The 27,531-nt window shown below is 49.8% G+C and overlaps 1 protein-coding gene across 1 annotated transcript; it reads right to left on the bottom strand.

The window, feature by feature from the left end:
• Nucleotides 1-889: 889 nt before the first annotated feature.
• On the bottom strand, nt 890-26,738 carry BPIFB4 (BPI fold containing family B member 4). Its single transcript, XM_069548911.1, has 16 exons — nt 26,633-26,738; nt 25,562-25,624; nt 24,610-25,129; nt 23,554-23,658; nt 22,663-22,806; nt 21,432-21,495; nt 20,907-20,967; nt 19,807-19,898; nt 17,734-17,937; nt 16,383-16,436; nt 13,626-13,796; nt 11,410-11,477; nt 9,369-9,411; nt 7,090-7,153; nt 4,560-4,636; nt 890-913 (listed from the first exon to the last, which is right to left on the bottom strand). Exons 1-16 carry the CDS (start codon nt 26,736-26,738, stop codon nt 890-892), a joined length of 1,860 nt encoding a protein of 619 aa, XP_069405012.1.
• Between the last annotated feature and the right edge of the window lie 793 nt (nt 26,739-27,531).

Below are 27,531 nucleotides of genomic sequence, written 5' to 3'. Positions count from 1 at the left end.
GGCTCAGCAGGCAGCAAGCACTCCATAAACATCTCTCAGGAGGATGGGCAGGAGGATACCTTATTTTTGCCTCTTTCATCTCTCCCCTGGGACCTGAGATGCACCCATCCACCACCCTTCCGGACCGAGGTAAGTCACATGCTGGGAATACAGAGCAGATGAGAAGGGGAGAGGGCAGGTGAAAGCTGAGAAAGGACTGGAGACCTTTGTCATCTTGGGAATGGGAGTTAGGCCAGAGGGCCGCCCTCCAGCAGTGTGCAGTCAGTTTAATGCCTTTGAACTTGCTACTTCTGAGTGTTGACCCTCCTCGTGCACTGTGGAATTGGGGGTGGGGGACCTGAGGAATGAGAGATCAGCCAAGCCGAGAGCTGAAGAAGGCAGTGAGAACTGAATTAAGGTCCCCCCTTGCCCATCCACAGGTCCTCAGAGGTGTCTGGCATTTTTCAGTCACGGACTGAACCATCTCTCATAGGCTGTAGCTACATCTGCCAGATGCCCCCCGCGAAGTCTTGAACAAGGAAAGAAACACCCAGACCCTGAGGGAGGGTCCTTTGGGGAGACTCGTCCCAACTGCAGGGAAAGAGGAATCTTTTATTGAAGGCACAAAGTTCTCAGCTTGGGGTCTGGCGTGGCATCTGAGAGGCCTCGGTCTTCTAGGAGAATTCTATGCCCCTGCCGGGGGCTGACGATGGATGGGATTGTTCGTCAATGGGGGCAGTGGCTGGACCCTTTCTCAGGGCAGCAGCAGGCGAGAAGAGGGGTGGAGGGGTGGAGAGGGACCTGTTGAGGAGCTGAAGAGACTTGGAGCTGGGGACCGCGTCAGGCCAAGCCTTTCCAGGACTGGTTCCGGCTTCTCCCCGGGCTGTGGCAGCATCTCTGCCTCTGTCATTCAGGTGCTCAGCACCAGAAGGTCCTTGGAGGGCAGAACACAGAGCTGGTTAGTGAGTGGGGCAGTTTCTGGCTGCAGCTCAGGGGACAGCCGCCTGCCTTGGGGTCAGGCCAGTCGCATTTCTCGGCAGCAGTAACTCTAAACAGTGGAGACAGCTGGGGTCAAAGGGGCCTGAGAATCACCCTGGCAGTGTCATTAGCTTGCTGTGAGCAGGGGATCCTGGGCAAGACACTTCCCACCGTACCCCTCATTTCCTTCTTTTCCAAATAAAAAGAAGCAGGCCTGAGCCCCTCTCCAAACTCCTCCAAACTCCAGTTTTCATAATTAAAAAGATCTACAACAATAATAAAAGCAACAGACTTAATTCATAGCACAAATGAATACCCATGAGTCCATACTGGTATAAGTAATCGAGTAAATAAATAAATGAGGGAGAAGGGGTAACTCTTCTTTACAGCAGAACTCCAATTAGTAAGTGTGAAAGGAATTGCAGAGATTTAAAAAAATCACCATTCAAGCAAACAGCACAGTAATAACTGTTGAAGGCAAAAATCATTAATGAACGACAAAATTAATGGGAAACGTGTGGTGAGAGACAGAATATTTGCATAGTGTTGAAGTTTAGGCCCCATGCGATACTGATTAGTTATAAAGGGAGAACATAGTAACTTGGTGGAGAGACCTGGCAGGATCCACCTTAACCACAAGAGCAAAGCTGAACATTTCCGGGAAGGAGATGCTGACGTCACGTGCCCTGGCATGGCACCCTGACAAGGGCACAGCATTGTTTGGCAGCATTCTTGCCAAAACTACATAACCTCATCTAATTATGAGAAATTATCAGTCAAATCCAAATTGAGGGACATCCCACACATCCAGCCCAACTCATCAGAAATGTCAAGGTCGCAAAACACAAGGAAAATTGAGGAACTGCCCCAGATTGGAGGGCGCTAAGGAGGTGTGACCACCAGCTGTGAAGTGGAAGCCTGGATCCTGAACCAGACAAAGGACATTAGTGGGAAAGCTGGGAGGTGAGGCCTGTGGATTTGTACTAACGTTAATTTCCTGACTGTGATCATTGTACTTGGATTACAGCAGATGCTGACACTGGAGGAAGATAGGTGAAGAGTGTTCTGGAACTCTCTCTGTACTATTTTTGCAACTTTTCTATAAGTCTAAAATTATTTTAAAATAAAAAGTTAAAATAAATGGCTAGACCCATATAGTAGTAGTAAGAAGAAGAAGAATAGCTACCAATTACAGAGGGCCTATAAGAGTCTTGCGAGTCCCTTGGACTGCAAGGAGATCCAACCAGTCCATCCTAAAGGAAATCAGTCCTGAATATTCACTGGAAGCACTGATGCTGAAGCTGAAACTCCAATATTTTGGACACCTGATACAAAGAGCTGACTCATGAGAAAAGACCCTGATGCTGGGAAAGAGTTAAGGCAGGAGGAGAAGGGGACGACAGAGAATGAGATGGTTGGATGGCATCACCAACTCAATGGACATGAGTTTGAGCAAGCTTTGGGAGATGGTGAAGGACAGGGAAGCCTGGTGTGCTGCAGTCCATGGGGTTGAAGAGTCGGACACAACTGAGCCACTGAGCAACAGAGAGCCTACAAGAGCCTCTGAGTCTTTCTCTTTTTTTCTGAATCTTTCTTTAAACCAGTGATTTTTCACCTTTCAGACCCAACATCCATTTTTCATTTGATTATAGGTCTTCATATTACTTCCTTTATTCTGAAACAAATCTCATAGATTACATAATCTACTGATACATATATTTTAAAAGCCAGTATAATTCTTTTACTGGAATATACAGAAGAAATAAAAGATAAGTAATTTATAACAAAATAATATGTATTAAGTCAGCCAAAACATTAGTTTAGGTTATTCCATACGATGTTACTGAAAAACCCAAACGAACTTTTTGGCCAACCCAATATTTTGATATAAAATGCTCAAGTGTGATTATTCAGAAAAGAAAATTCATCCCTACTCATTTTAAAATCCCTTCAGGTTGGGGAGGTGGGTTGCAATACAATCTCACTTGAAAACCCCTGGTCTGAGCTGTCTCTGTTATTTCAGTGCAAATCCTGCCTCTCACTAGCTGAGTGACCTTGGGCAAGTGGCCTACCCTCTCTGATACGCAGGTCCTTCACCTACGATGTGAGGCCAACATTGACCAGAGCCCCGGAAAGGCCCAAATGCGTATAAAACAGTGCAGGGCGCACCACACTTGCTCAGTAAATGGTAGAAATGATGACAGCGGTAATGATGGGGATAATAAATTTCTGCCAATCCTGTTCACATTTCCTAACCCATTTTTAACAAGTGAATGATGACTGTTAACACTGAAATGCTGTATCTCATTTAATCTCTCACTGTCAACTCCGTGAGGTGGGTGGTGGTGTTCCCCATTTTCAGATGAGGAAACTGAGGCTCAGAGTAGTGCTGAGGTCCTGCAGGCGCTCAAGAGAAGGGACCATGACTGGCGCCCCTAAGGACGGCCCAGGGCCGGCATCTGACCCACACTGCCCATCCAAGGTCACTGCCACCTGTCTCGACTCTTCCCCAAACGTGGGGGGGGTGGGCTGTCCCCTGGGCTGAGGCCCAAGCCTGGCATGAGTGTGAGGAGCTGGGCTCTCGGCACACCGCTGGTGGCTATGCAAATAGGTGCCACCTTTTGAAAAGGACTTCGTCAATCTGGGATCATGTTCCGGGATCATGTTCTAAAGAGCTACATCCTGGAGTCAGAACAGTTTGTGCACCAGGATGCACACTGCACCTTCTTTATTACAGTGATGCTGATAATGACAGACACTTCTAGAATGCTGACTCTGTGCCAGGGGCTGTACAAGGCACTTTATGTGCAGAACCTCTTTTATCCTAAATGCAGCCCTGTAGATACACACTATGATTACCCCCTTTGTATAAAGGAGATAACTGAGGCCCAGGGTCACCCAGCTGGAAACTGACAAAGTCAGGATTTAACCCGAGGCCAGTGGACGCCAGGACCCTTATTCTTTAACTCCAATGCTCTACTGACCAACCCCCTGATCAAGCAGTGTTTAAAAATAAAATTCCAGACAGATTGGAATGAAAAATAACAAAATGTTCTAAGGGATAATTTCTGGGTTGCAAATATATCTAGGAAGATAAACATGTGTTTGTTTCATCTTTTTTGTATTTTTTGAATTTCAGATATTGAACATATGTGTATTTTGGAAGTGGTAACAAGATCCCCCCATAGCACCGGCCATGATTCCAATTAGCAATTATTCAGGAATATTTTCCCAAAGGCCCATCTACCAACTGGTTGAAGCTTTGCAAGGGCCAGGGTTTTTGTTCACTACTGTTTCCTCAGCTCCTTGGTCATTGTCTGGCACATATTAGGTGCTCAGTAAAAAAACTTTCTGATGAACTATGTCACACTTTCACTTTGGGCAAGTCCTTTACTGCTCTGAGCCTCAGTATTCCCATCTGTGAGATGGGGGCAGTGATGAAAGCTTCATTTAAGGCTCCTAGCAGCTTTGTTTCTTGTTCCCTCAGCCCCATCCTTTGAAGGTAGAGGCTGCTATTATGCTGCCCTTCCCTTCCCTTCTCTTCTTCCTCCCAATTCCTGGGTTTGCAGAGAAAGGCAGAACAGAGCTCTATCTCTCCTTACCTCCAAGATGTCAATGTCTGCATTGCTGAAGTCGATGTTGAGGATTTTGGGAAGAGGGACACCAGAGCCCAGCACAGCTGTGGGGAAAAAAAGTGATCAGGTACAGTCAGCATGGCCAAGAGGCATCAACCTTCCCGGAGCCTCCAGTATTGTGTCTTTCATGCCTCCAGGACTTTGTCCTTGCCCGTCTTATGCCGGGAGCACACAGCCTCAGCCTTGCCTGCCGGCTGAGTTCTGAGCCTTCCCTGAAATTCTGTTTAAATGTCACCTCTGTGAGCTCTCCTACCCACCAGGCTGAGCAACCCTGGGCTCCTGCCACTCTTCCCGAACAACTGCATTTCGGAAACCACAACATACTAATGTCCTGTCTTTGCATCTGTCACCACCTCCAGATTGTGAGTTTCTTTAGGCAAGGACTGTGTCCCCAGCATCACCCAGACCTAGGTGGAGCACAGAGGAAGAGACGGAGGTTTGCTGAATAAAGACATGGAAGGAAACACATGGGACCCCAACGAGTGACCTCCGTGGATGGTCTAGATCATCAGATGGTTTAGATCAGAGCCTAAGCAGACCTGCTGATTAACATTCTAGAAAGAAAGAAGGAAGAGAGCGAATGAGGAAGGGAGCCAGGAAAGTGGGGGGAGGCAGGTGGGGAACACGGGACTGAGTGAGGTTGAACACACTACCTGACTCCAGCAGGATTTTTCAGAGGACTAAGGACATTGTGAATCTACCCCCGAGGAACCTATGCAGTATTTCCCAAACTTGCTTGGTCGTGGAACCCTTTTCTCAGAGCATCTTCTGGGACTGATTTTCTATGGAACCCTTTTTGGGAATCATGGATCTAACCCACCCTTTCACTTTTGAGAATGGTAAATCGCAGTACAGTGAGATTGAGGGACTTGCTGCCAAGTTCCCAGCACCTCCTAGAGGGGAAGCCCAGGTGGGCATCTCCAAGTATCGGCTCCCAGGTCAGCCCAGCCCCATCCATCTCCTGACATCATCCTCTCCTACCAGGGAGCAAACGTGGGCCTGGTGACCAGCGCTTTTCTGTGGTTCTGATTCAGTCCCCTGAAAAAAGGTCTGATTGACATCAAGAGTTCTCCAAACAAACTGAGCTGGTACAGTTGATGCCACCCTGCTTCATCCCCTCTTCCAGGATGCAAAAGTAGGGAGAGAGAGGTTGGGGTCCAGTAGCAATGAGACCAGCTGGGACTTGGGACCATTTGCTGCAATGTTTGCACCTGGACACACCTCTCCTCAAGCAAGAAAATAGAAAGAAACGGTATGGGACTAAAAATAAGAGTTGGGGCAAATTCTGGACAAAAGATACAAATAAACCGAAAACCTAACTGCCACTTTTGAAGAGCCTGGACCAAAGAAGAGGAGGTCGGGAACACAAGCAGGGTACTGCGCATGCCCTGTACACACAATACCACCTAGGGGTGGACAAACCACTTAGGTCACCCCTCCAGCCTGACCACTGGACCACCCTTACCCTCACTACATATAAGAAGCAAGCTTGCCCCACTCAGGGAGACAGTAAGCAAGGGAACCTATCATTTGTTCTTGCTCCCCGCTTGCTGCAGCAGGGACCCCAATAAAGCCTTGCTTGCATTTCTTGTCTGGCCTCTGATCAATTTCTATTGATTAAGGGGGCCAAGAACCCTGGTTGGTAACAGATTGAGGGCTGTGGTTCTTGATGGAGCAGCTGACCCAACCTCCTCCTACTGGCCCCAGGGCTCAACAAGGAGCCACAGAGATGGGGCACCACGCTGTTTGATCTATTTATAAATTTGGGCAAGAAAACCCTCTAACTGACCATGTAACTGTCTAGGGGGTTAGGAGGCTGGGAATATTGATAACAGCAAGTGTAGTTCTATCTGTACTGATCGAACTTTTTACATTAATAAAATACACATGTGGTCCCTGTGCAAGTAAAAATAAATACACAATTAAAGATAAGTCAGAAAAAATAAGTCAGGAACACAGCCATGTAAATTAAGTTAAAAATGGTTAGGAAGGCAAATTTTATGTTTTATATGTGTGTGTGTGTGTGTGTGTGTGTGTACATATATATATCTTACCACAACTGAAAAGAAACCCAATGAAAATAAATATAAAAAATTAATCCAGAAACATTTTGGACTGTATTTTTTTTTAAATTTAGAAGGAAGTATACCCAGATATCGGGATTAATTGCCTCTGGGAAGTGAGATTTTCTTTTCTAACTTTTCTGGACTCTAAAATGTACACACATATAATTTTCACTTATAATCAGAAGTTTACATAGATAATCAGAGAAATCAGTCAAATAAGGTGGGGCAGGGAAATAATCCAGCAAAAGCAGCAAATAAAGAAGTTGATGGAATCTTGGGGCAATATTTGCATTCAGAGGCTGAGATAAGTAAGCTTAGAGTGAAGGTCTCAGGAATGCTACTGAGGTGGAACAGCTGTGCATCAAATATGTCCAACAAACCAGTAACCCCCTGATCCCCAGGCCATGCACCCCTGCGGCACCGTCTCTCACCATTCATTGCAGGCATGAATGCCAGGTCAAAAATCTTCCCAACCAGCACCTCCAAGAGGCCAACCTGCAGAGGAAGAACGAAAAGGCAGAGATATGCTCAGGTCCGAAGGGATCCTTGAGGGACCCCCACCACCACCACCACCACCACCCTGTGGCTGGAGAGGAAGCCAAAGAGCATCTCCAGAAGAATCTGGGAGCTGCAGCCAGAGCCCCTTGATTCCAGAACCACCAAGCCTGAGACACATCTGGTCCACCTGCTCCTTGTACAGATGGGCAGGCTGAGGTCCAGTGCCCAGCAAGTGCTGGTCCAAGGCTCATGGTGAGGCAGAGACTGAGGGAGATCAGGTCTTCCCAAGGGGCAAAGAGCACAGGGTCTTTAGTGGCTTGGAAGGCCCTTGCGCTTTGTGACCAGCACTTCAGGTCCCCACCCCAGCTCAGCTTCCATGGACCTCCAGGCAGCTTCCCTCACCTGTCTGACCCCCAGTTTCCTCAGCTGTAAAATGGGCCAGCAAGTCCAGCTTGCAAGGAAGCAGTGAGGATTAGGAGCAGGTCATGTCAAACGCTTGGCCCTGAGCCTTTTTATACAGTATGTGCGCATGCTCTAGCTGTGTCCAACTCTTTGCAAGCCCATGGCTGTAGCTCGCCAGGCTCCTCCGTCCATAGCATTCTCCAGGCATGAATACTGGAGTGAGTTGCCATGCACTCCTCCAGGGAATCTCCCTGACCCAGGGATCGAACCCATGTTTCCTGCTCTGCAGGCAGATACTTCCCCTCTGAGTCATCAGGGAAGCCCTTTTCGTATAGAACCGCTCTTCACTTCTCTAAACCTTGCTTTCTACATCTGAAAACGTGAGTGGACAATCATTACCTCAGGGAGTACTTGTCCAAACCAAACATAAGCTCTTCTGTGCAGAATGTCTGCCATGGCATGGTGCCACGCGATACTATGGTGACAGAGCATGGGATTCAAGTCCCAGCACTCCTCTTACCTGGTGGCTCTGTTGGTAAAGAGTCTGCCTGTAGTTCAGGAGACCCAGGTTCAATCCCTGGGTCAGGAAGATCCCCTGGAGAAGCGCATGGCTACCCGCTCCAGTATTCTTGCCTGTAGAATCCCCGTGGACAGATGAGCCTGGTGGGCTACAGTCCGTGGGGTCATAAAGAGTCAGACATGACTGAATGACTAACACCCTGCCTCTTACCAGCTCTGTGACCTTGGGTGGGTCACTTAACTTCTCTGTGTTTGACTCTCTTATTTGGAAAGTGGGCCAATAATTGCACTCACATCATAAGTTTGATTTGAGATTCAATGGAGAAAGGCTTGATTTTAAAATAAATAAATAAAAGGTTAATGTAGTGCCTGATGCCAATTTCTATTGCTCCAGAAATATTCATTAAATATCCAATTAAGTATTGGTGTCTTTTTCCATTTGGAGTCCAGAGATTTCCATTCTAGTCTGAGCTCTGCCCCAACCAGCTATAAAGCACGTCACTGCCACTATCCGGGTACCATCTATAAAATCTATAAAATTTCTCCATCTATAAAATGAAGTTGATGATACCAATCCTATGAGTTGTTTGGATAAGAAAAGCACCATGACTGTCTCTGCATAAGTGGAAATCTCACCCAAACTTGCCCCAGAAAGCAAGCATCAATTTCATTGTCAATTTATAAAATCAGTCAGTTTGGTTCAGTCACTTAGTCGTGTCAAACTCTCTGCGACGCCAAATGGGCATTTTCAAAGTCTTAGGTGGAGTGGGGGACACAAGAATGAAAAAACTGATGAAACAGGACCAAATTCTAGAATATAAGTGTCTCAGATTCATGGATCCTTAGAAAGGCAGAATTCTAGAACGTGGAGGTTTCAAAAGAAATTCAAACCTGTTTGCCTTACAGATGAGGAAATAGTCTCAGAGTGGGTAGGTATAGCCAAGGTCACACAAGAGTCAGTGGCAAAGCTGAGTCCCCCAGTCCAGGAAGGAAGAGGTGCCAGAGGTCTTGGCTGCCCCCACTGCTACCTATCCTGAGATGGAGGATTTGGGCCAAGTGATCCCCGTGGGGGCAGTTAGAATGGGACACCACAGGCATGGTGGAATGAGCTGGGAATCAGGACTCTGCCCCTCACTTGCTTTGTGGGCCTCAGTTTTCCCATCTGTGAAACGAGCCCTGACAGCGCTGATGCCAATCAACGCTCTGGAATTCACCGCCATCCCAGTCCCCAGCCAGCCTCACGGCGGTGCCATTCCCAGACTTGACTCTGGGGCCTGAGCTTGGTACTTACATCAAAATTGCCCACGTTTGAGGTTCTGAGGTTGAGGCTGGTCCTGCAGATGAAGAAAACAGCTCATCAGAAGGAGCTACTGGGACTTCCCTGGTGACTCAGTGGCTAAGACTCGGAGCTCCAGATGCAGGGGGCCCAGCTTCAGCCCCTGGTCAGGGAACTAGATCCCACATGCCTCAGCTAGGGGTCTGCATGCTGCAACCAAGAGTTTGCAGTAGACCGCAACAAAGACCCAGTGCAGCCAGATAAAGAAAGAAAGAAGTAGCGACTGCCGAGAACCAAAAGAGGCTTACATTTCAGTGTAAGAAGACCGTCCACCAACATTCTCAGGGAGACCCCTCTGGGTCTGGGGGAGTTAATATGAGTAGGGCTGGTCTCCATTACGGAGCATTAACTATGTACCAGACACGATGACAGGTGCATCAGGCTCGCGTCGCAGCTATGTGTCCTTGGCAAAGTACTTAAGCTCCCTGTGCTTCAGTTTCCTCCTCTGCAGAGTGGGTGTCTATAAGCACTAAATAGGGTAATTCAAGTAAATCCCATAGAATCACCCCTGGTACCCGGTGAGTGCTATGCCCGCATGAGCATCATCACTACCTGGCAAGATCCTTCAGGAGTTCCACGAAGGAGGAACCAGAGGCTCCCAGGAAACCGGCCAAGGCCACAGAGCTGGGAGAGGGAGCCCCGGACTCATGCTCTGAGCTGGACTCATTCCCTGAGCTGCACTCACGGCTGCTGTGCTGTTCTGAGCAGGGAGGCCTGAGCCTGGGTTCAAGGTCTTTCTCTGCACTTTGAGGGCTTCGGTCTCACTGCGCCTGAATCTCACATGCAAACCAGCAGTCCCACCTGAGAGAGGCTGGACCAGACCTGCTAATGGGCAAAGGGACATTGGAGTCACTGGCCTCCAGGGGGAAGAGAAACCAGTGAGGAACAATAGAGGCTTCTCAGGGGGGAAGACTCTGCTTCAGAATATAGGAGTCCTTTCCAGCTTCTCCTCCTGTCCCTCCTCCTTCCACGACCGCTCCATCCAGGACACCCAAGCTCTTTCCTGCCCTGGAAGTTTGCTGGCTCTGTTCTCACTGACTGGAACCCCCAGCTCTCCCCACGGCTGCCCCCTGCTCCCCTTCCAGGCCTCAGTCTCAGACCTCCTTAGATAATGCTGAATGGCTCCAGTTAGCATCACAATAGGAGCAGCTCTCACTGTTGAGCTTGATAAATATTTGTTGTAAGACAAAAACCTTACAATGAACTAGGCACATGCTGTCTTGAAGTGGGAACCTTCAAGACAATAACAGCAATAATAATAACCCTTTCAGCCACAGGCTGTCAAGAATTAAATGAATGAAGACACCGTGAAGGCTTAGCTCAGTGTCTGGCACATAGAAAGCATCCAATAAATAACAGCTATTATCATGAGTCCTATAAGGTGGAGACAACGATGCCCATTTTCAGATGAGAAAATTGAGTTTCAGAGAGGCAAGGTCACTTGGCTTACATCACACAGCCAGTCAGGGGTCATGGAAGGATCTGAACCCATACCGCTGGCTCCACAGCTGGTGCTTGTAACCATTCGACACAGCTCCAAATCAGACAGACATGGGTTGGCTCACAGCACACCACCCCCCCCACCCCCGTTCTCATATTGTGGCCTTCCTTGAGTAAATAAATCCACCTCTCTGAGTCTTAGTTTTCTCCTCTTTAAAATGGGAGAATAATCGCCCTGCTTCTGCAAGGCTGAATGACACTAGACTCAGCAGTAGCCAGAGCCCGGCTGATCACCAGCAGCAGCGGTGGTATCATTACTGCCTGTGCCGTTGCTGGCGGCAGGTCCTTCTGTGAGGCTCACGGCTCCACCCTTCTTGTCCTGCTCATGCCAGTGGTTTAGGCAGTTATGGCCCATTTTCCCCTGTGCAGTCCCTTGGATTTACCCAGCAGCCAAGTCCAAAGACCTCTAAGCCCTCCCTGTGAGTTGGCACCAGACATAAGAATGCCAAAAACGTCTTTATGAAAAGCGAGAACCCTCAGCAGCAAACCCTCTTACTTGTCCAGCTTGGCGTCAATCATAAGCTTATCATTCTCCACGGAAAACATGGCCAAGAGTTCTGCGTCCTGGAGGAAAGGGAAGGTGAATGGAATGTCACTGCCATGGTACAGCAGTCATTGCTCGCTGGGGTCTCCCTGTGAGACCCCCAATAACACACAATGTAATGGATTTTCCCCACCTCTGGAGGGAAGGAGTTGGAAATCATAAATTGCCTGCATTAACTGTTGTTCACAAGTAAGTTATAGCAAAGGCTGGAGGAACATTCTTCGGAAAGACAACAGTCACAGGAAGCTAATGATTGGCGCAGGAGTCAGGAATGTTTACTGAGTTGCTCTGAGCTGTCTCAGAGGAGGCGGGCATGGCCTGCAGCCTAGGGGACCTGCTTCAGAACAGTTGTTGTAGATGCGATTGGATATCATCACTGTCAGTCATAACTGCCCCACCCACCCCCTCAAGAGAGGGCATAAACGGTCCAGATTCATCCCCTTCTCTAAGCAGAAGCCTGTTGTCAGAAGATCCCTCTTTGCTTCTCGGCCCTCCCCTCCCCCCAAAATAAAATAAAACAATTTTGTCTTGTGAGGAAAGGGAAGGTCCCAGCAATTTCAGGTGATGCTATTAGTAAAAACAATAATTAAGATGATGGAAAAGAAGCAGGAGCACTGGATGTATATAACAGAGACCTATCCAAGTGTGGGAAATCCTCCTAGGGAAATGGCACTTGAGCTGAGGCCTGAAGGGTACGTACTAATTCGCCAGATGGAAAAGAGGGTGTGAGAATGGTCCAGGCAGTGGGAAGGGCGTGTACATTAGAGCTAGGGCAGGAAAGGGGTTGGCAGAGGGACAGAGAGAAAACCAGAGTGTGAGGAGGGAGGGGACTCCTGGAGGCTGGAGTGGGGGTGGGGCCAGACCAGGCAGGGCACATGGGCTGGAGAGGAGTCAGGTCTGATCCAGGGGGCAGTGGGGTCACGGCAGGGTTCTGAGCTGGATCAAATGTGTGGGCTATTGATGGAAAAAAATTCCCACACGGAAGGGACAAATCAACAGAGGACTGGATGAGGGGCAGCCATCTCCACTCCTGGGTGAGAATCAGCCCTTTTAATTTCTCATCTGACAATGCCTAGCATGGACTCTGTGTGCGCTCCAGCTGACTAGAAGTAGCTCACCACGTCTCCAGCCCTGGGAGGAGAGACTGGGAAGATACAGCAGACAGATACAGGAACAGAACCCTAAGTGTCTGAGCCCGAAACTTTCACCAAGGAGGGGGAAATGGCACTAAACACAACTGAGCCCATTCCTTCCACAAATATTTACCAAACACCTACTGTGCACCAGCTTCTGCGCCTGGCCCTGGGGATCCTACAGTGAATAAAATGGTCTGTGTCTCTGCCCAGTAATAAACTAACCAATGAATTCATTTAATAAAATCACATTAAGGCTATGAGCAATGTAAAGCAAGGGAGACAGAGAGAGAGATGGGAGGGGTGGGAGTATTTGAGACAGGTGGTCTGGGAAGACCTCTCGGAGGAGGTGACATTAGATCAGAGACCTGATGAAAGTCAGGCTGTGAACCACACGGACGTCTGGGAGAAGAGCATTCGAGACAGAGGCAACAGCACGTGCAAAGTCTCCAGGTGGGACTGTGCCTGGCATGTTGGAGGAACACCGAGGGGCTAAGAGGGGACCAGAGGATGCTCAGGAAGGACTTCATGGACGATAGTTAGAGAATGGGCTATGTTTAACTTTTGATCAAAGGAGTAACATCATTTTAAGAGGATTCTCCTCTATGAAATAATTTTGGAAATTGTTGTATTTGTATCTTTTCCCTCCTGGGTACCAGGGACAAATCTTGTTCCCCTTTCTTCAGCCTCTAGTAGAAAACACAACACATAGTAGGTGCTCAATAAATATTGCTGAATGAATGACTGAGGACTGCTTTGCCATAGGGTGTGGTACACAACCTGTGGGAATAATAACCAGCCAGCACTTTTGGCTTCTTTCTGGTGTTTCTGGTACTTCTCTGAGCATCTCATTAATGCCCTGCTGCCACTGCTACGGGGGAAAAAAATCAAGTCCAAAGGTCACACAGCTATAAGTGCCCTTAAAGCTTGGATTTGAATCAGGTCATCTGGCCCCCAAATCCAACTCATAGTCACCGTGGTGGGAACAGTGGGGAGGTGTCTGCAGACTCCCGGAGACCGCCCACCCCCACTTACCACATCAATGAGGCAGATGGTGGTCTCGACATCATTGGGCTGGGAGACCATGACCTCAGAGGTGGCGAACACCTTCACCACCGCCTGGTCCTTCTGCAGCATCACCGAAGGTGGGTTTGGCACCTGGATCCTGATGGTGAGGGGGCGGGACTCAGGGTACTGCTGGAACACCTGTGGGCAGACACCAGGTGGGGTGAGCAGGGCCATCCATGGTGGAGGGGGACTCAGGGGGTCATCAGCCAACCTCTAAGCACACACAGCAGAGGGTCCCACACTGGATCCCTTCAGAATCTGCAGTATCGCTTGAGTCCTACAAACCAGATGCAAAGCCTCCATCCACTGTGGGGTTTGGCCAGGGGCTGTCTTCTCCAAGCCTCTCACAAAGAGATATCGTGAGAATTCAATGTAATCATGCCAGCAAAGCTTCAGACTCAATACCTGACACAGATACTGTGGAAATGCTCAAAACCTGGTCCTTAGGGAGGTGGGGTCCTGGAGGGCTGGGGAGCTGGGGTTGGGAGAGGGACACTGAGCTTGGTGCTGGACATTCATGATTTCATTGACTCATCACAACTCCATACATTGCTTTTCTTCTCCATATTACAGATGAGAAAACTGAGGCTCAGAGGGGGAACATCAAGCAAACTGTCCAACACCAACAGGAGAGCTGAGATTCTAGGCCAGGTCCATGTGACTCAGGAGCCCACGGCCTCTCTCCCTTCCTACTGACTCCGGATGTCCCACCTGGAATGAGAAAATCTACAATTCCAGGTGCCTTTCAGTGAAATTCCCAGAGCAAGGCACAGCCTGCCCCACCCACCTGGATTTGCTGGGGTCTCTGAAGACACATGGTGGGAGGGATCAGAGCCTGTTTGCTGCTCACTGATTCCTCCAAATTGGCTAAAGGGACCAGTCATCAAACGACCAGCCCTTATATTTACTAAAAAAGTAAAGGAACAAAACTTTTACCAAAAAAGTTTAAGGAACATTTTTCTTAAATATGTTAAGTGAACATAAATATATAGAAAAAATCCCAAAGCTACTTTAAAAAGAAACCAATTTAAACATGAGCTTTCTATATCCAGTGCAGCAGGGTATGTCCTGATCCTAAGAAGGCATTCATTTTCCTGACCACACTCAAGGTGAAACTCTCCTGGAGAACTCTTGATCTAACAGCTAATCTAACAAACAGAGCCAACTGACCACTCAGCGGACTCACCTTTGTGCAAATTGACTCTCAACAAATTGATAATTTGGCGCATTGGCTTTTCACAAAAGGGTTTTCAGGATGTTTCCACAGAGGGGCCTGGTGTCCCAACCACCTCCACCCCAACATGCAGAATCTCCAAGAATTCACAACTCTCCATTCACAGAAACCCTGAGAGGTTACCCTGAACTCTCTCCACAGCCGCAGAAAACTCAGGCTATCTATCCTGGCTCTGGTCAAGCGCCTCCTGGTAACTCCGGGAGACATTCCTCCGTGTCTGGCCTCAGTCCCTCCCTGCTACAGGCCCCGCCCCATATGACGGCCTGAGTCTTTGCTTCACTGAGCTCAGCGGGGCTGCCGCCACATGGTGTGGCCGCTCTGAGCTGGTTTCCCCACCTGTAAACCGGGATTCTGGCCCCATGGATGGGAGGAGGATTAAAACCACATGAAACTGTGGAGTCTTAACAACTTTCATGAACCATAAAGTGCAGTGCACGTAAGAAGTGGTCCAATAAATGAAGGTGCAGTTGTTTGAGGGGCCCGCCTGCCTCCTGGCGATGCCACTGTTTGTGCCATTAATGGTGCCCTGCGATTCAGCTTTCAACCACACGAGGGCGATAGTGACCACTTGTTGAGTGCAGTTTCCTTTCCTTTGAATTCCACCCAGAACGAGATGGGACAGGTAGACAGGAGATGAAAAATGTCTAAAAGGCTGTCAATTACAGAAATCCCTGGCAACTGTGTAACACCGTGTAAGAGGCTCTTTGCTGCCAGGTGCAGGGTAGCATGCCTGGAACCAGAGCTAGGAGGAGAACTGGGATCAGAAAAGCCTTTGTTCCAACCGTGTATGGCAGCTGATCCAAGGCTGCATTTTGCTCTTTTAAAAAATAAATAAATAAGTTAACCAGAACGATCATAGTTAACGTTTATCAAATGCCTACTCTGGGCCTAGATTCAACTCCCAGAGCTGCAGTCAGCTTGTGGGGTCGGCATTTTTGCCCGTTTTTCCAGGTGAAAAAACGGAGGCTCAGAGAGAAGTCATTTGCCTAAGGGAGTATGGCTGGGATGTGCTGAGCTGGAATCAAATTCATGTTTGTCCGCTCCAAAGATGTGGCTCTTTCCCCGTAGGCCTCCATGCTCTCCAACCCCACCCCCAAGCTCTGTATCAGTATCTCTGTGTGCATCATCTCCTTTACCCTCCTGGATGAAACTGTGCAATAGCTATTAGCATCCTTTGACTGAAGAGGAAACTAAGGCTCGGAGACATTAAGACTCTTGCCCAAAGACACACAGCAAGAAAGTGACCAGGCTGGGATTGGACCTGGGCGGGTCAGTCCATGGCTAGAGCTCAGGTGCTTTCCACCTCAGCCTCTGCACCCATACACCCCCGGGGGTCTGGTCTCCAAGCCTTTCTCACTGTACTTTCAAGGCGCAGGGAGAAGGTTGGAACACCCACCCTAGTGCTGAGTGTCTTCCCTTCCTACCCAGCTCCTGGGACAGTGAAAGGGAACATGGGGCTGAAGGCAAGGGGAGGCACCACCCATACATACCTTGGGAATCAGGGCTCCCAGGGTGGATGTGGTGAGTGGAGGAAGCTCTTCAAACTGCAGGGAAAGAAGAAGGGTTGTGTGGGTCCCCGGGGCTATGGAGACAGACAGGAATTGCTACCACAGTGATTAAACCTCTACCCCTCTCAGACAACCAGTGGGGGCATGTCCTCTCCCTTAAAGGCCGCTGGGGAGGCCCCGCAGGTCCAACAGGGCCCACCATGTGGAGCGTAGTAGCCATTTGGGGGTTAAGTGGATGGGGCAGCCGCTGAAGCTTCCACAGACAGGACTTCTCAGGGCAGGAGGCGAGATCTGAATCTTTCTCCTCTAAAAATGTGAGTCTTCATGAAAACAAGCGGGTCCATGTGTGAAACCCAGTGTCCATTAAGCGCATGATGCCGCCACATCCCCGGACTACCTGTGCTATTATTTAGCTACAGTCTTCCTTAAATGACTAACTTTTAAAGATTATCAAATACTAAGAAATGGAAAGCCAGTACCACTTGACAGAAGGTGACGGCATCTGTAAAACTAAATGCAAGGAAAACAAAACAATGCCCTCACCCTGTGCGTGGATGCCATTGTCTGTAGTGGGGGTGGGGTGGGGGGCGGTTCTGTACTCCCTGAGTTAAAAGAGGACACCTCAAAGTTTAAGAGAGGGTTACATCATACTGGCACCAAATGGAGACTTGCCTCTTGGTAGACTCAAGGTTGACATAAGGCACATGATGGGGTTATTTTGAGGAACTCTTGTTCTTATGAGATACACACTGAATTTTATGGAACAGAATGTGATGACTCCAAACACTCAAGCTGTTCAACAGCAGATAGAGGGATACGTGGATAGACAGACAGGTAGATAGACAGACAGATAAGATAGGTGGATGGATGGATGGATGGATATGAAGCAAATGTGGCGAAATATTAACTGGTGAATCTAGGTGAAGGATATTATGACATTAATTGTATTATTTTGCAGCTTTGATGAAGGCTTGAAATGTTTTAAAAGAAAAGATTTGGAGAGAAAGTGACCCTGGAACATACCTAAAGGGGATATTTTATTCTTATGTCTCTTAATTATGCATTATCAGTGTTTACCAAGCAAAAGGATTCAAAACACTTGTCCTGAGATATAGACATATGGGTTTATATTATGCTTTTTTAAAGGTTTGGAATAAAATTATGTAGAATTGGTTAGGGAGCAACGTTTCGATGTTGTTTAGTGTCATGAGTTAAGGGCTGGACTGTCCATAGTCTTTGCTTTCAAGCCATTTCCCAGGACACTGGGGACCAGAGAGAATCAACAGTGGGCTGTGCGCTGCCCAGCCACCCCATCCTGGGGGCCGTGACTCACCATGCCATCAGTGATGTCAATATCTAGGGCCCCTTGCTTCTGCAGGAGAGTCAGAACCGAGCCCAGAAAGTTGGCAGAAATGGCCAGTTGGGAGTTGGTGTTGTCGCCCATGGGGGGCAATTCTGGCATCTTCTGCTTGGGAGAGAAGGCTGGCCGCCCCAGTGGGTAGTCGATGAGGTCTCCTCCAGCTTCTCCAACCAAAGTCTGGGGAAGTAGAGAAGAAAGAGGTCACAGGGGAGAGAGGTGCAGAGAGAAGAGTGGAGGAGAGGGGCTGAAGGCTGGAATGAATCCCTGCATTTGCCGACAGGCAGCCTTCCTTGGTTAAACCCACTTTCGTGTATGGTCCCATAAATGCAATTTGTGATGGAATAGCGTCTCTTGATGAGATGGCTAGTGAGCATCACCAGCTGGATGGACATGAATTTGAGCAAACTTCAGGAGATAGTGGAGGACAGAGGAACCTCATGTGCTGCAGTCCATGGGGTCGCAGAGTCGGACACGACTTATCGACTGAATGACAAGCATCTCTTGCAGTTCCTGCTCTATGACCAGTTATAATTGAGCCATGGTTCAGTGCCATGTATTTGAAATAGAAGAATGACAGCCCTCCACTAAGAACGCAGCAAATTGATGCACCTGTACCGCATACACCGGAGTATCTACTCTTTAAAGGCCAGACTACTCCCCATAGCATAAACGGTGCTGTGCGGCCTGCCTCATCTGGAGCCTCTCTGCCTCTCTCACCCCTCTTCCTCGATGCAGCCACCAGGGTCTTGTCTATCTGTACCTCCAGCTCAGCACCCCTACCATCCATAGATGCTTCCTGCCTGCCGTTTCCTCCCACACTCTCTTCTTTCGCTCTGTCCCACTCCTTTGGCTGGTCTCAGCTCAAGTATCACCTCCTCCAGGAAGCCCTCTGTGACCTCCCTGGGTAAATCATATCCCCTGCTTTAGGCTCTGATAGCCCAGGAATCCCTTCCACAGAGCTCAAGATCTCTAACCGTTTGAGTGACTCTTAGATGGCCCATCCGCTCTGGTAGATGGTCACCTCCCTCAAGTCAGGGATCTTACCAGTCCCAGTCCAGAGTCTAGCCACAGCAGCTAACGGGTGAACATCTCCTGAATCCTCTGTGCTTGTGGGTTTACCCGCTGTGCACATATACGTGTGCACAGGTGTGCTGTGTCTTTGAGGGCATGGGTGTGCATGCTCTGTGTCTGAGGCAGGAAGTAGAAGGCACTTGTGTGTGCAGCCCAGGGTACGTGTGTATGTGCGTGTGCACGCGCGTGCCCAGTTACGGGCCTGATTCAGTGGTGTGCTTGAGCTAGTTCGCATCAGTTCACAAGAGCCAATTCCAGGCATCTTTCCAACCCTGTGTTTAGTGAGTCATGTTAGTTGCCTGAAATTGGTCAGGGTAGGGGTACTTATACCCAGGAAATCAGCAACCATTACATATTAGGACTTTTTAAAACAACCATGAAGAATCTGGTGTTAATGTTTACCAGCACACAAATAGCCAGATTCACTCCCCCAACAAACCCAAGCCCATAGCAGCAGCTCCCACAGCTAGAAGCCAGACTGCCTGCTTCAAAGCCGGGGTTCACATTTATTAGCTGTGTGACCTTTGGCAAGTCTATGTATGACCAGTTATAATTGAGCCATGGTTCAGTGCCATGTATTTGAAATAGAAGAATGAGAGCCCTCCACTAAGAACGCAGCAAATTGATGCACCTGTACCGCATACATAACCTCTCTGTGTCTTACTTTCCTCAATAAGAGTGCCTACTTCGGGGTTAATCTACATAAAGTTCTAGGGATGTGCCTGGCACACAGCAAGCGCTAGGTGAGTGTCGGCTGTAACTGAATTTCCCAGCACAGCTTCTTGAAGGTCCTCATCCAAATAGGAAAAGGTTTTGTTCAAATGTTGCCTCCCAGGCATTCAGCAGCAGACCTGAGGGTGGGGGTTGGGGGGAGGGGGGCCCTGGGAGGTGAGGGGTCAGGGGAGGTGGGGTCCTCGCTCACACCTCGGCCTGTAGGGAAAAGGCCACCTCCCCAACCTGAGCCCAGGCACTCACGTTGAGGTCCAGCTCCAGGAATTCCCCAGTCACGAGCGGGAGGCTGGAGAAGGTGTACTGGACACTTCCCAGTATCCCCAGAGGAATCAGAGCTGCAGGCAAAGATGGGGGTCACAGGAAGCTCCCCCCACCCACCCAGACACCTTCTTTGTGACCTGAGGGGAGTGAGGCAGCAAGGTTCTGGCTCCAGACACCATGGAAAGAGCAAGCATTCTGGGTTCAAACCCCAGCTCTGCCTCTTCCTTGCTGTGTGATCTTGGTCAAGACCCTGCACCTCTCTGAATCTCCATTTCCTCCCCCTGTAAAATAGGCTTACTAGAACCCCTCAGACAATATTGGTGGTTGGGGGTGGGCAATAAGATTCTGCATATTGATAAGCTTTGTAAGCTGTGAAGTGCCATACTGGGAAGAAATTATGGGGCTCCACAACGTGGTGCTTAATTGAGTTTGGCATTTCTCTGACTGCTTGTGATAAACAGCCCTACCTTCTGGGCTCTTCCAGCCCCGTCTGGCTGTAGAGACTGTGCACTGCCCAACAGGTGCTACCATTATGCTGTGATCTATCTGGATGGAGGACCCTGAAATCATGGAGTGCACAACCTGGACAACCACACGGGGCAGACTTGCCTTCAGGAATATTTACTCTGAAATCCTGGACCAAGGGTGAGTGTCAGAGCCTGAATCTGAAGACCTGGACGGTCTCCACGGTGCCTGTCACTCTCTAATCTAGTGCTAGTCACTCCAGTCTCTCTAGGGGTTGAGGCCAGCTCCCTCATTCTAGAGATGAGGGAACTGGGAAGAGCCTCTCCAGGTCCACATGCTGCCTGGGGGCTGGAAACCCAGTGTCCCAACACCATCCCGAGCCGCAGGGCCCGGGGGTCCAAGTGGGAAGCTCCTCCCTCTGGGGCTTGGTGGGGGTGTCCAGGGACAAGAGGAAGGGCCAGGCAGCCCCTCTCCCCTGGCGTCAGACGCACAGCACTGTGTGCACCACACAGGGCCCTCCTCCAGACATTGCTGTGTCCCCGGCCCCTTCTGAGGGCGGGGCGCAGATCAGGTGCGAGAAGATTCTGGCTGAAGGAAGCAAAGAAGGAAGGACTTACAGTCCACGAGACCCAGCTGGTCGTTGACAAGGCCCAGCACCACATCCACGATGGGGCAGAGCTGCAGGGGAGAGAGGGCGTGGAATCCTGGTGACCGCGCAGGGCGTGGGGGGCGGTGCACAGCGAGAACAATGGTAATAGCGACTGAACTGACTGCCTTTCTGTGCGTGGCCCTATCCTCCCTGCAGCCCTGTGGGGAAGTCTTTCTCGTGATTCCCATTTTACAGATGGGAAAACTGAGGCTCAGAGAGGTGATGTGGCTGCCACCCAGCTTGGAAGTGCTGGAGCTGGGTTTCCAACCAAGAACTGTGTATATCTCAAGCCTCACCTCTTTATCCCCTCACCAATCTGTCCCTCCGCATTCCTTAGGGCCCTTTCCAGACCCCCAAGGACACGTCCCAGAGCCCTGGCTCCCTCTCTCCTTCTGGGTCACCTGTGTGCCTGCAGGAATGGGGGCTGCACCGTGGCCCCTAGCTCTGGGGAAAGTTTGTACCTCCTGCTTCTGGTCCCGGGATGGGCTCTTACCAAGTCAGGGAGGACGTTGGCCAGGACTCGATTTACTAAGTTGTCCACAAGATTGGGGAGAAGCCTGAAGAGAGAGCAGATCAGTGACAGTTCAACCAAACAGTGGAATATTACACACCCATGTAAAGGTAAGCAAAAGGAAACTCTTCATGTTTGGTACAGAAAATTCTCCCAAGAGACCAGTGATGAGAGAAAAGTACAAAACAGTGTTTCCAGTATGTGCCCACTTGTGTTAAAATGACAGAAGGGAATGAAATTCACATTCGTGCTTGCTTCATTTGTTTAAAAAGATTGGATGGAGCATCAAGAAACAAATAACCAAGGAGAGCTCTCTGGGAAGGGGGAAGCTGGGAGATGGAGAGAGAGAGGGCCATGCCTTTTTATCATGTTATATTTTGAACAATGTACCACCAGATATTTTTCCTTGTGAAAATGTGAATTAAAAATCTATGAAGTTTCTGGGTTTCCTTCCCCCTCCTCATCTCACCAGAACACCAGGGGCTGATTTTTTTCTGCCTCCACCCACCCTGGAGCAGAAAGACTCAGAGAAGCCCACATGAATAGGAAATCTGGGGCTCAAGTTACGCAGTGACTTTCTCTGATCCCACAGTCTAAGTAACATGAGGGCTGGAGAAGAGAGAAACTGATGAGACAGGAGAGGAAGGATTAGGGGGCTTCAGAGAGACCAAGGACAAGGATCTCCCAAGATGAGTGCCAGGGAGTGAAAAGAAAGGGACTCAGTTCTGAGGAGCCCTGATGTGCCCTCATCTGAGACCATTTTCTGGGGGCAGTGTACCGGCCAACATCCAGACACTTGAAAACCCCTCTGGACACAAGGTGTGGACTCGGCCACTTTGTGGGTAGAGTGTAATAGAAAAACCTCAACATCTGATTAAGATCACATTGAACAGCATCAACTGGGAAGTTTCCCTGTGAGTGGGGGCACCATTGGACACAATACCCATGTTAGTCAAGTGACATAAACTCTTAAAATGTGCCGGGTTCTCACCATCTGAATTCCAAAGGGGAAAAATTACCCCCATTTCACAGATAAAGAAAGTGGAGCTCAGAGAAGGTAACAGAACTGTCCAAGGTCACACAGCAAGCAATAGGGAAGCTGAAGAAGTTTGAACCCCACGCTGCTTCCAGAGCCTCTGTTCTAAACTACGATTTGCCAAAGACAGATCACTCTACCATCTGCCAAGGCACTCCACGGCCCGCTGGTACTCACCCTCGCAGCAGCCTGACTTTGATACCTCCCAGGAGGGTGTCACATCGCTCAATGACCAGCCTTGGGTAACCCGTGCGGTCCATGGTCAGCCGGACTTTGGCCGTGATGTTCACCTCCACTGCGATGTCCAGGAACCCAATAAGACTAGAGGAGAGGAGACCATGGTGCCAGGGAGACAGTGTGTCAACCCCCAGCCACCATATTGCACCTCGGCTTTTGCCCTGGCAGTTCCTGCCATCTAATATGCTGCTGGTTCACGTCTGAGGGTCCCAAACCAGGAGGCTTCCCTGGACCCTCAAGTCATCTGCGAACAAACCCATCCCCACTTAACTTATGAGAGCTTCAAAGGCTGGGAACAGAGGCCAATAAATGAACCTCATGTCTAAATTCTGGTTTCCAAGGTGACCACCCAATCATGTTGCTTTGTAGGCATGACTTCATCCCATGGGGATAAATCAATGCAAAGGTCCACCGCCTGCGGTCCTCTAACAAGCACCAGCTACTCGGCAGACACTATTCAGGGAGACCTTCTGCCACAGCGGCTGCAGCCCCCTGGGAAAGGATGCATAGTGTGCCCATTGCAGGTGGAGACATTATGGCTCAGCGACATTAGGAGAACTGGCCTGACTTCACACGGGCTAAAAGAGAGCCAGGATTTGAACCCAAAGGGCCCCCGAACTCCAACCTCCCAGGATCTTAACCTCTGAGCAGGCCGCCTTCACTGCTTGCTGCTCAGATGACCTGAGCCCAAAGGTATAAGCCACGTGTGTGCCGATGACACCTCAGGTTTTTAGTCCCCACATTATGGACAAAAAGGAGAAATGACCTGCCCCAGATCTCCCAGCCAGGATGCAGGGTGGCAGGGACCCCTCTGGAATCAAGGGCACACACCTCTTCCCATTGATGGCCACACGGGTGTACAAGCTCAGATAGACGCCCACGCCAGGCAGGAGCCGCACAGACACCCGGGGGAGAGTCAACTCCACGATGCGTAACCTGCGGGGGACCAAGAGCAGTGAGACGGCTGCCATCTCCCCTGCCCGGCACCCCACTCCCCAGGGACCATCCTCCCTGTACCCCTCTCCTCTGTGCCCCATTCATTCTTCTCAGCCCTAGAAAGACCTATGATTCGTGGATAGAGTTTGGAAAACACAGAAAAATTAAAAGCAAAAAATATGCCATGACCCACTGCCTGGAGGTCTATTGTTTATATTTCCATGTATTCGCTTTGATCTTTTTTTTTTTTTTTCATGTAAAAATGCTACTCATTCTGCCTGTCCCTGCCCAGCTTTGCCTGGTTTCTTCCCAGAGAATCTTTAGATTTCAGCTCTAGGTTTTCTTCCTCTGGGGAGCCTCCCCTGATCTCTCCACTGTACGCCTCCTCACTTCTCCATGAACTTCTTAGCACTGTAAGTGTGTAATTGTTTCCAGGCTTCTTTATTGATGCCATATAACCCAGCTGCCTGCAAGCTCCATCAGGACAAGAGATGTGTCTTGTCTTGGCTCACCATGACGTTGTGTCCCTAGGGACAATAGAGCGCCCTGCACGTAGTTGGCACTCCAAATATTGGTCAAATTAAATAGTGAATATGAGGAGGAGGCTGAGCATAGTTGAAATTACAATATGTATGCACAATCTTGGGTCTTTTCCACCTCGACTATAACACTATGACCATTCTACAGAGGAGGAAAGTGACACCCAGGGAGAGGAAACGAATGGCCCAAATCACAGGCTAATCTAAAAGGCTGAGCTGGGACTCAACTCAGGACTTTTAACAGCAAGATCCCAAATCACACAAGACTCAAGACATCCAGTCCTGAGGCCAGGTCCTAAAGTGTATGAGACACTGAACACCATCCTTATTCCAACTCCAGGCCCTTGGGGATGATTATTCCTGTTCGGAGTTCATTAGAGGGCTTGACAGGGAGACCCCAGCCCCTCCTTACCCAGTGATGCCCTGCACGGTGCTGATGATGCCGCCCTCGCCAAGTACGCCCAGGACGCCCCCTCCTCCAAGAAGTCCTCCGTCTCCAAGGAGACCACCTCCGCCGAGCAGGCCACCTTGGCCTGCTAGGATGCCATCAGCTGCCAGCATGCCCCCAGTGCCCAGCAAACCACCTGGGCCCAGTGCCCCAGTGGCTACACCAGGCGGGATCTCTCCAGGCCTCAACTCTCGCCGGTGAAGTCTGCTCACGGGCGCCGCGCCTTCAGCAGACCTGTACCGCCCATGGTCCCTGTGGCTGCCGTGCGCATTCTCAGCATTGCGGTAGTTGCTGGTTCGGAGGTCCCTGACGCTTCCATCAGACTCAAGGATCTCACCATATCGGTATTTGCCCCCCAGCTGAGCAGTGTTGTCATTGGCCTCGACGTGACCATACTTGTAATTACCGCCCAGCTGGTGGCCATTGGTATACTTTGGGGGCAGTTCTCGGACGTGGAAGTCATTGTAGGGAACACCACCGACACCTCGGGGGAATTCAGCACGTCTGTAGTCATCGTAACGGTGTCGGCCACCACCCAAAAGACCACCACTGCCGCCCAAGAGACCACCACCACTGCCGCCCAAGAGCCCTCCACCACTGTGGCCTCCACCACCCAGCAGCCCCCCACCACTGCCACCCAGCAGCCCCCCACCACTGTGGCCTCCACCACCCAGCAGCCCACCATCACCACTGCTGCTCCCACCACCAAAAAGCCCCCCATCACTGCCACCCAGGAGCCCTCCACCACTGCTGCTACCGCCACCCAATAAGCCTCCTCCAACTCCGCCCAACAGGTCGCCACCCCCTCCACCCCCGCCACCAAGCAGGCCCCCCAGAAGACCACCTCCCCCACCACCTCCACTTCCACCAAGCAGACCCCCCAGGAGAGGCCCACCGCCATCACCACCAGCTTTACCCATGGGCACCTCTCTCAGGGCTGAGCGAAGAGCATCGCTTTGCTGCAAGGTGCCCGAGATGGCTGCGGAAAAGCAAAGGTCTCATTCAGAAGCTCGTTCCACCTCTAGCCCCCAGCACTGCTCGTTCCCTAGTCCCCCTTCTCCCACTGGTAAGCTCCTGAGGTCAAATGGTAAGGCTCCTGCTGACCAGCCCTGACATCCCCATGAACTCGTTAGCTGCTGGCTTTGACCTCGCACACTTTAACCAGATTTCAACACTGTTCAGCCAAACCTGGGTAGATTTTCTTCATGATCCTTCCTTCCAAGCACTCCACACTTTACAGTGTAAAAAACAACAACAACAACAAAAACCCCTACTTCTTAGTGCATTATTCAAATTTATTCCTGGAAAATAGTCAAGGCCAGCATTATTGTCCCCATTTGATGGGTAAAGAAACTGAGGCCTGTGACACTGAGGAAATGTCCCCTTTTTTTTCATTCTATGACAGCCTTGGACAAGAATCAGGGTAGGGGACGTATCCTCGTTTGCCAGAGGACAAAAGCGAGACCCCCAAGAACTGAAGGCAGGATCAATGACAGCTCCCGCTTTTGAGTGTTTTCTATGAACCAGGAACTGTGCCAAGTTTTCAAAAGGTCATTCATTTCATTAGATTCTTGTATCAGTCCTCCAGGATGGGGACCATAATGACACCCTCTTCACAGATAGGAAAACTGAGGTTCAGAGAACTCAAGTCTCTAAAGGCTCAGAGAACTCAAATCATTGGCTATTTCATATATATTTCATATAGCCAATATCTGAACTCTAGGAAGGCTGACTCCAAAACTCAAGCTCTTAATCGCTGCTTTCTACTGCCTCAAGCGTCAACTCCCCAGCATGGTGCCTGGCCCCTAGCAAAGGCTCAAGAAGTGGCATCCCACGGAAAAGATGAAACTAAGGCCCAGAGAGAAGCCACCCATCCTTCTGATGTAGAATCTGCCAGTGAGCAAGAGAGTGCTTGGGAATTTCAGAGTCGGCTGGACCTCCCTACCCGCCGCCTGCCACCATTCACTCTCTGCAGGACTGGACTCACCGTTGCTCAGCACGTCTTTGGTCACCCTGAGGATGGCGTTTGTATCTTGGCGGACGCCACACACAGCCGCCACCAACAGAGCAGCCACACACCATGTCTCCCACATGCTGGCACTGCTTCTCTGCTAAGGAGACAGCAGGTCACAGGGCTGTGGTTGGGTGCCACCACCCTGCCCAGCAGCTGGGGTTAGCACCACCCCTTCCCAGCCCATCAAGAGCCACACCAAGACCCTGAGGCCCAGAAACAGGGGAAGCCACCCAAGGGCACGTAAGAAGGCAGGCCCAGAGATCCTGATGCCACCTTCAGAGCTTTGCAAATTGCAGTCAGTTTGGAGACATCATTAACCGAACCGTTCCGTAACATGGATGTTTCATTAATATCTCCCCAGATGAAACTTTACAAATGGAGCTTCAGGAATAGAGAAAAAATACTCTATTGGGGATTCCAATCAAAACAGCAAATTAGTAGAAGGCAGACTCTAGGGAAATTTCTCCAGAGATTTCTAGAGAAACCTACTCATCTGTTCACCCAACCACCCACCCATTCATCCTTCTAGTCACCCATCCGCCCATCCATTCACCCACTCATCAACCATCCGTTCCCCTCTCATTCGTCCATCCATCCATCTATCCATCCTTCTTCCCATCTATCCATCATTTCTTCATGACCCAACCAACCAGCAAGCTGATCTTATATCCATCCACCTCTCCTTTCTTCCTTCCTTCCTTTCATACATCCATCACCCATACATCCTTCCATCAGTCCACCCCCCTGTCAACACATTCACCTAGCCACACTTGCATGCATCCAGCCAGCTAGCAAATACCCCTTCCCATCTCTTTGGAGGAGACTGTTCCCTCATCATGTCATTAAGATGAAGGGCTCTGGATCAAACCTCT

The sequence above is a fragment of the Ovis canadensis genome, chromosome 13 (assembly GCF_042477335.2).
Source record: "Ovis canadensis isolate MfBH-ARS-UI-01 breed Bighorn chromosome 13, ARS-UI_OviCan_v2, whole genome shotgun sequence".
NCBI lineage: Eukaryota > Metazoa > Chordata > Mammalia > Artiodactyla > Bovidae > Ovis > Ovis canadensis.
Note: the sequence above shows the minus strand (reverse complement) of the source record. Positions and strands in the feature narration are given on the sequence as shown.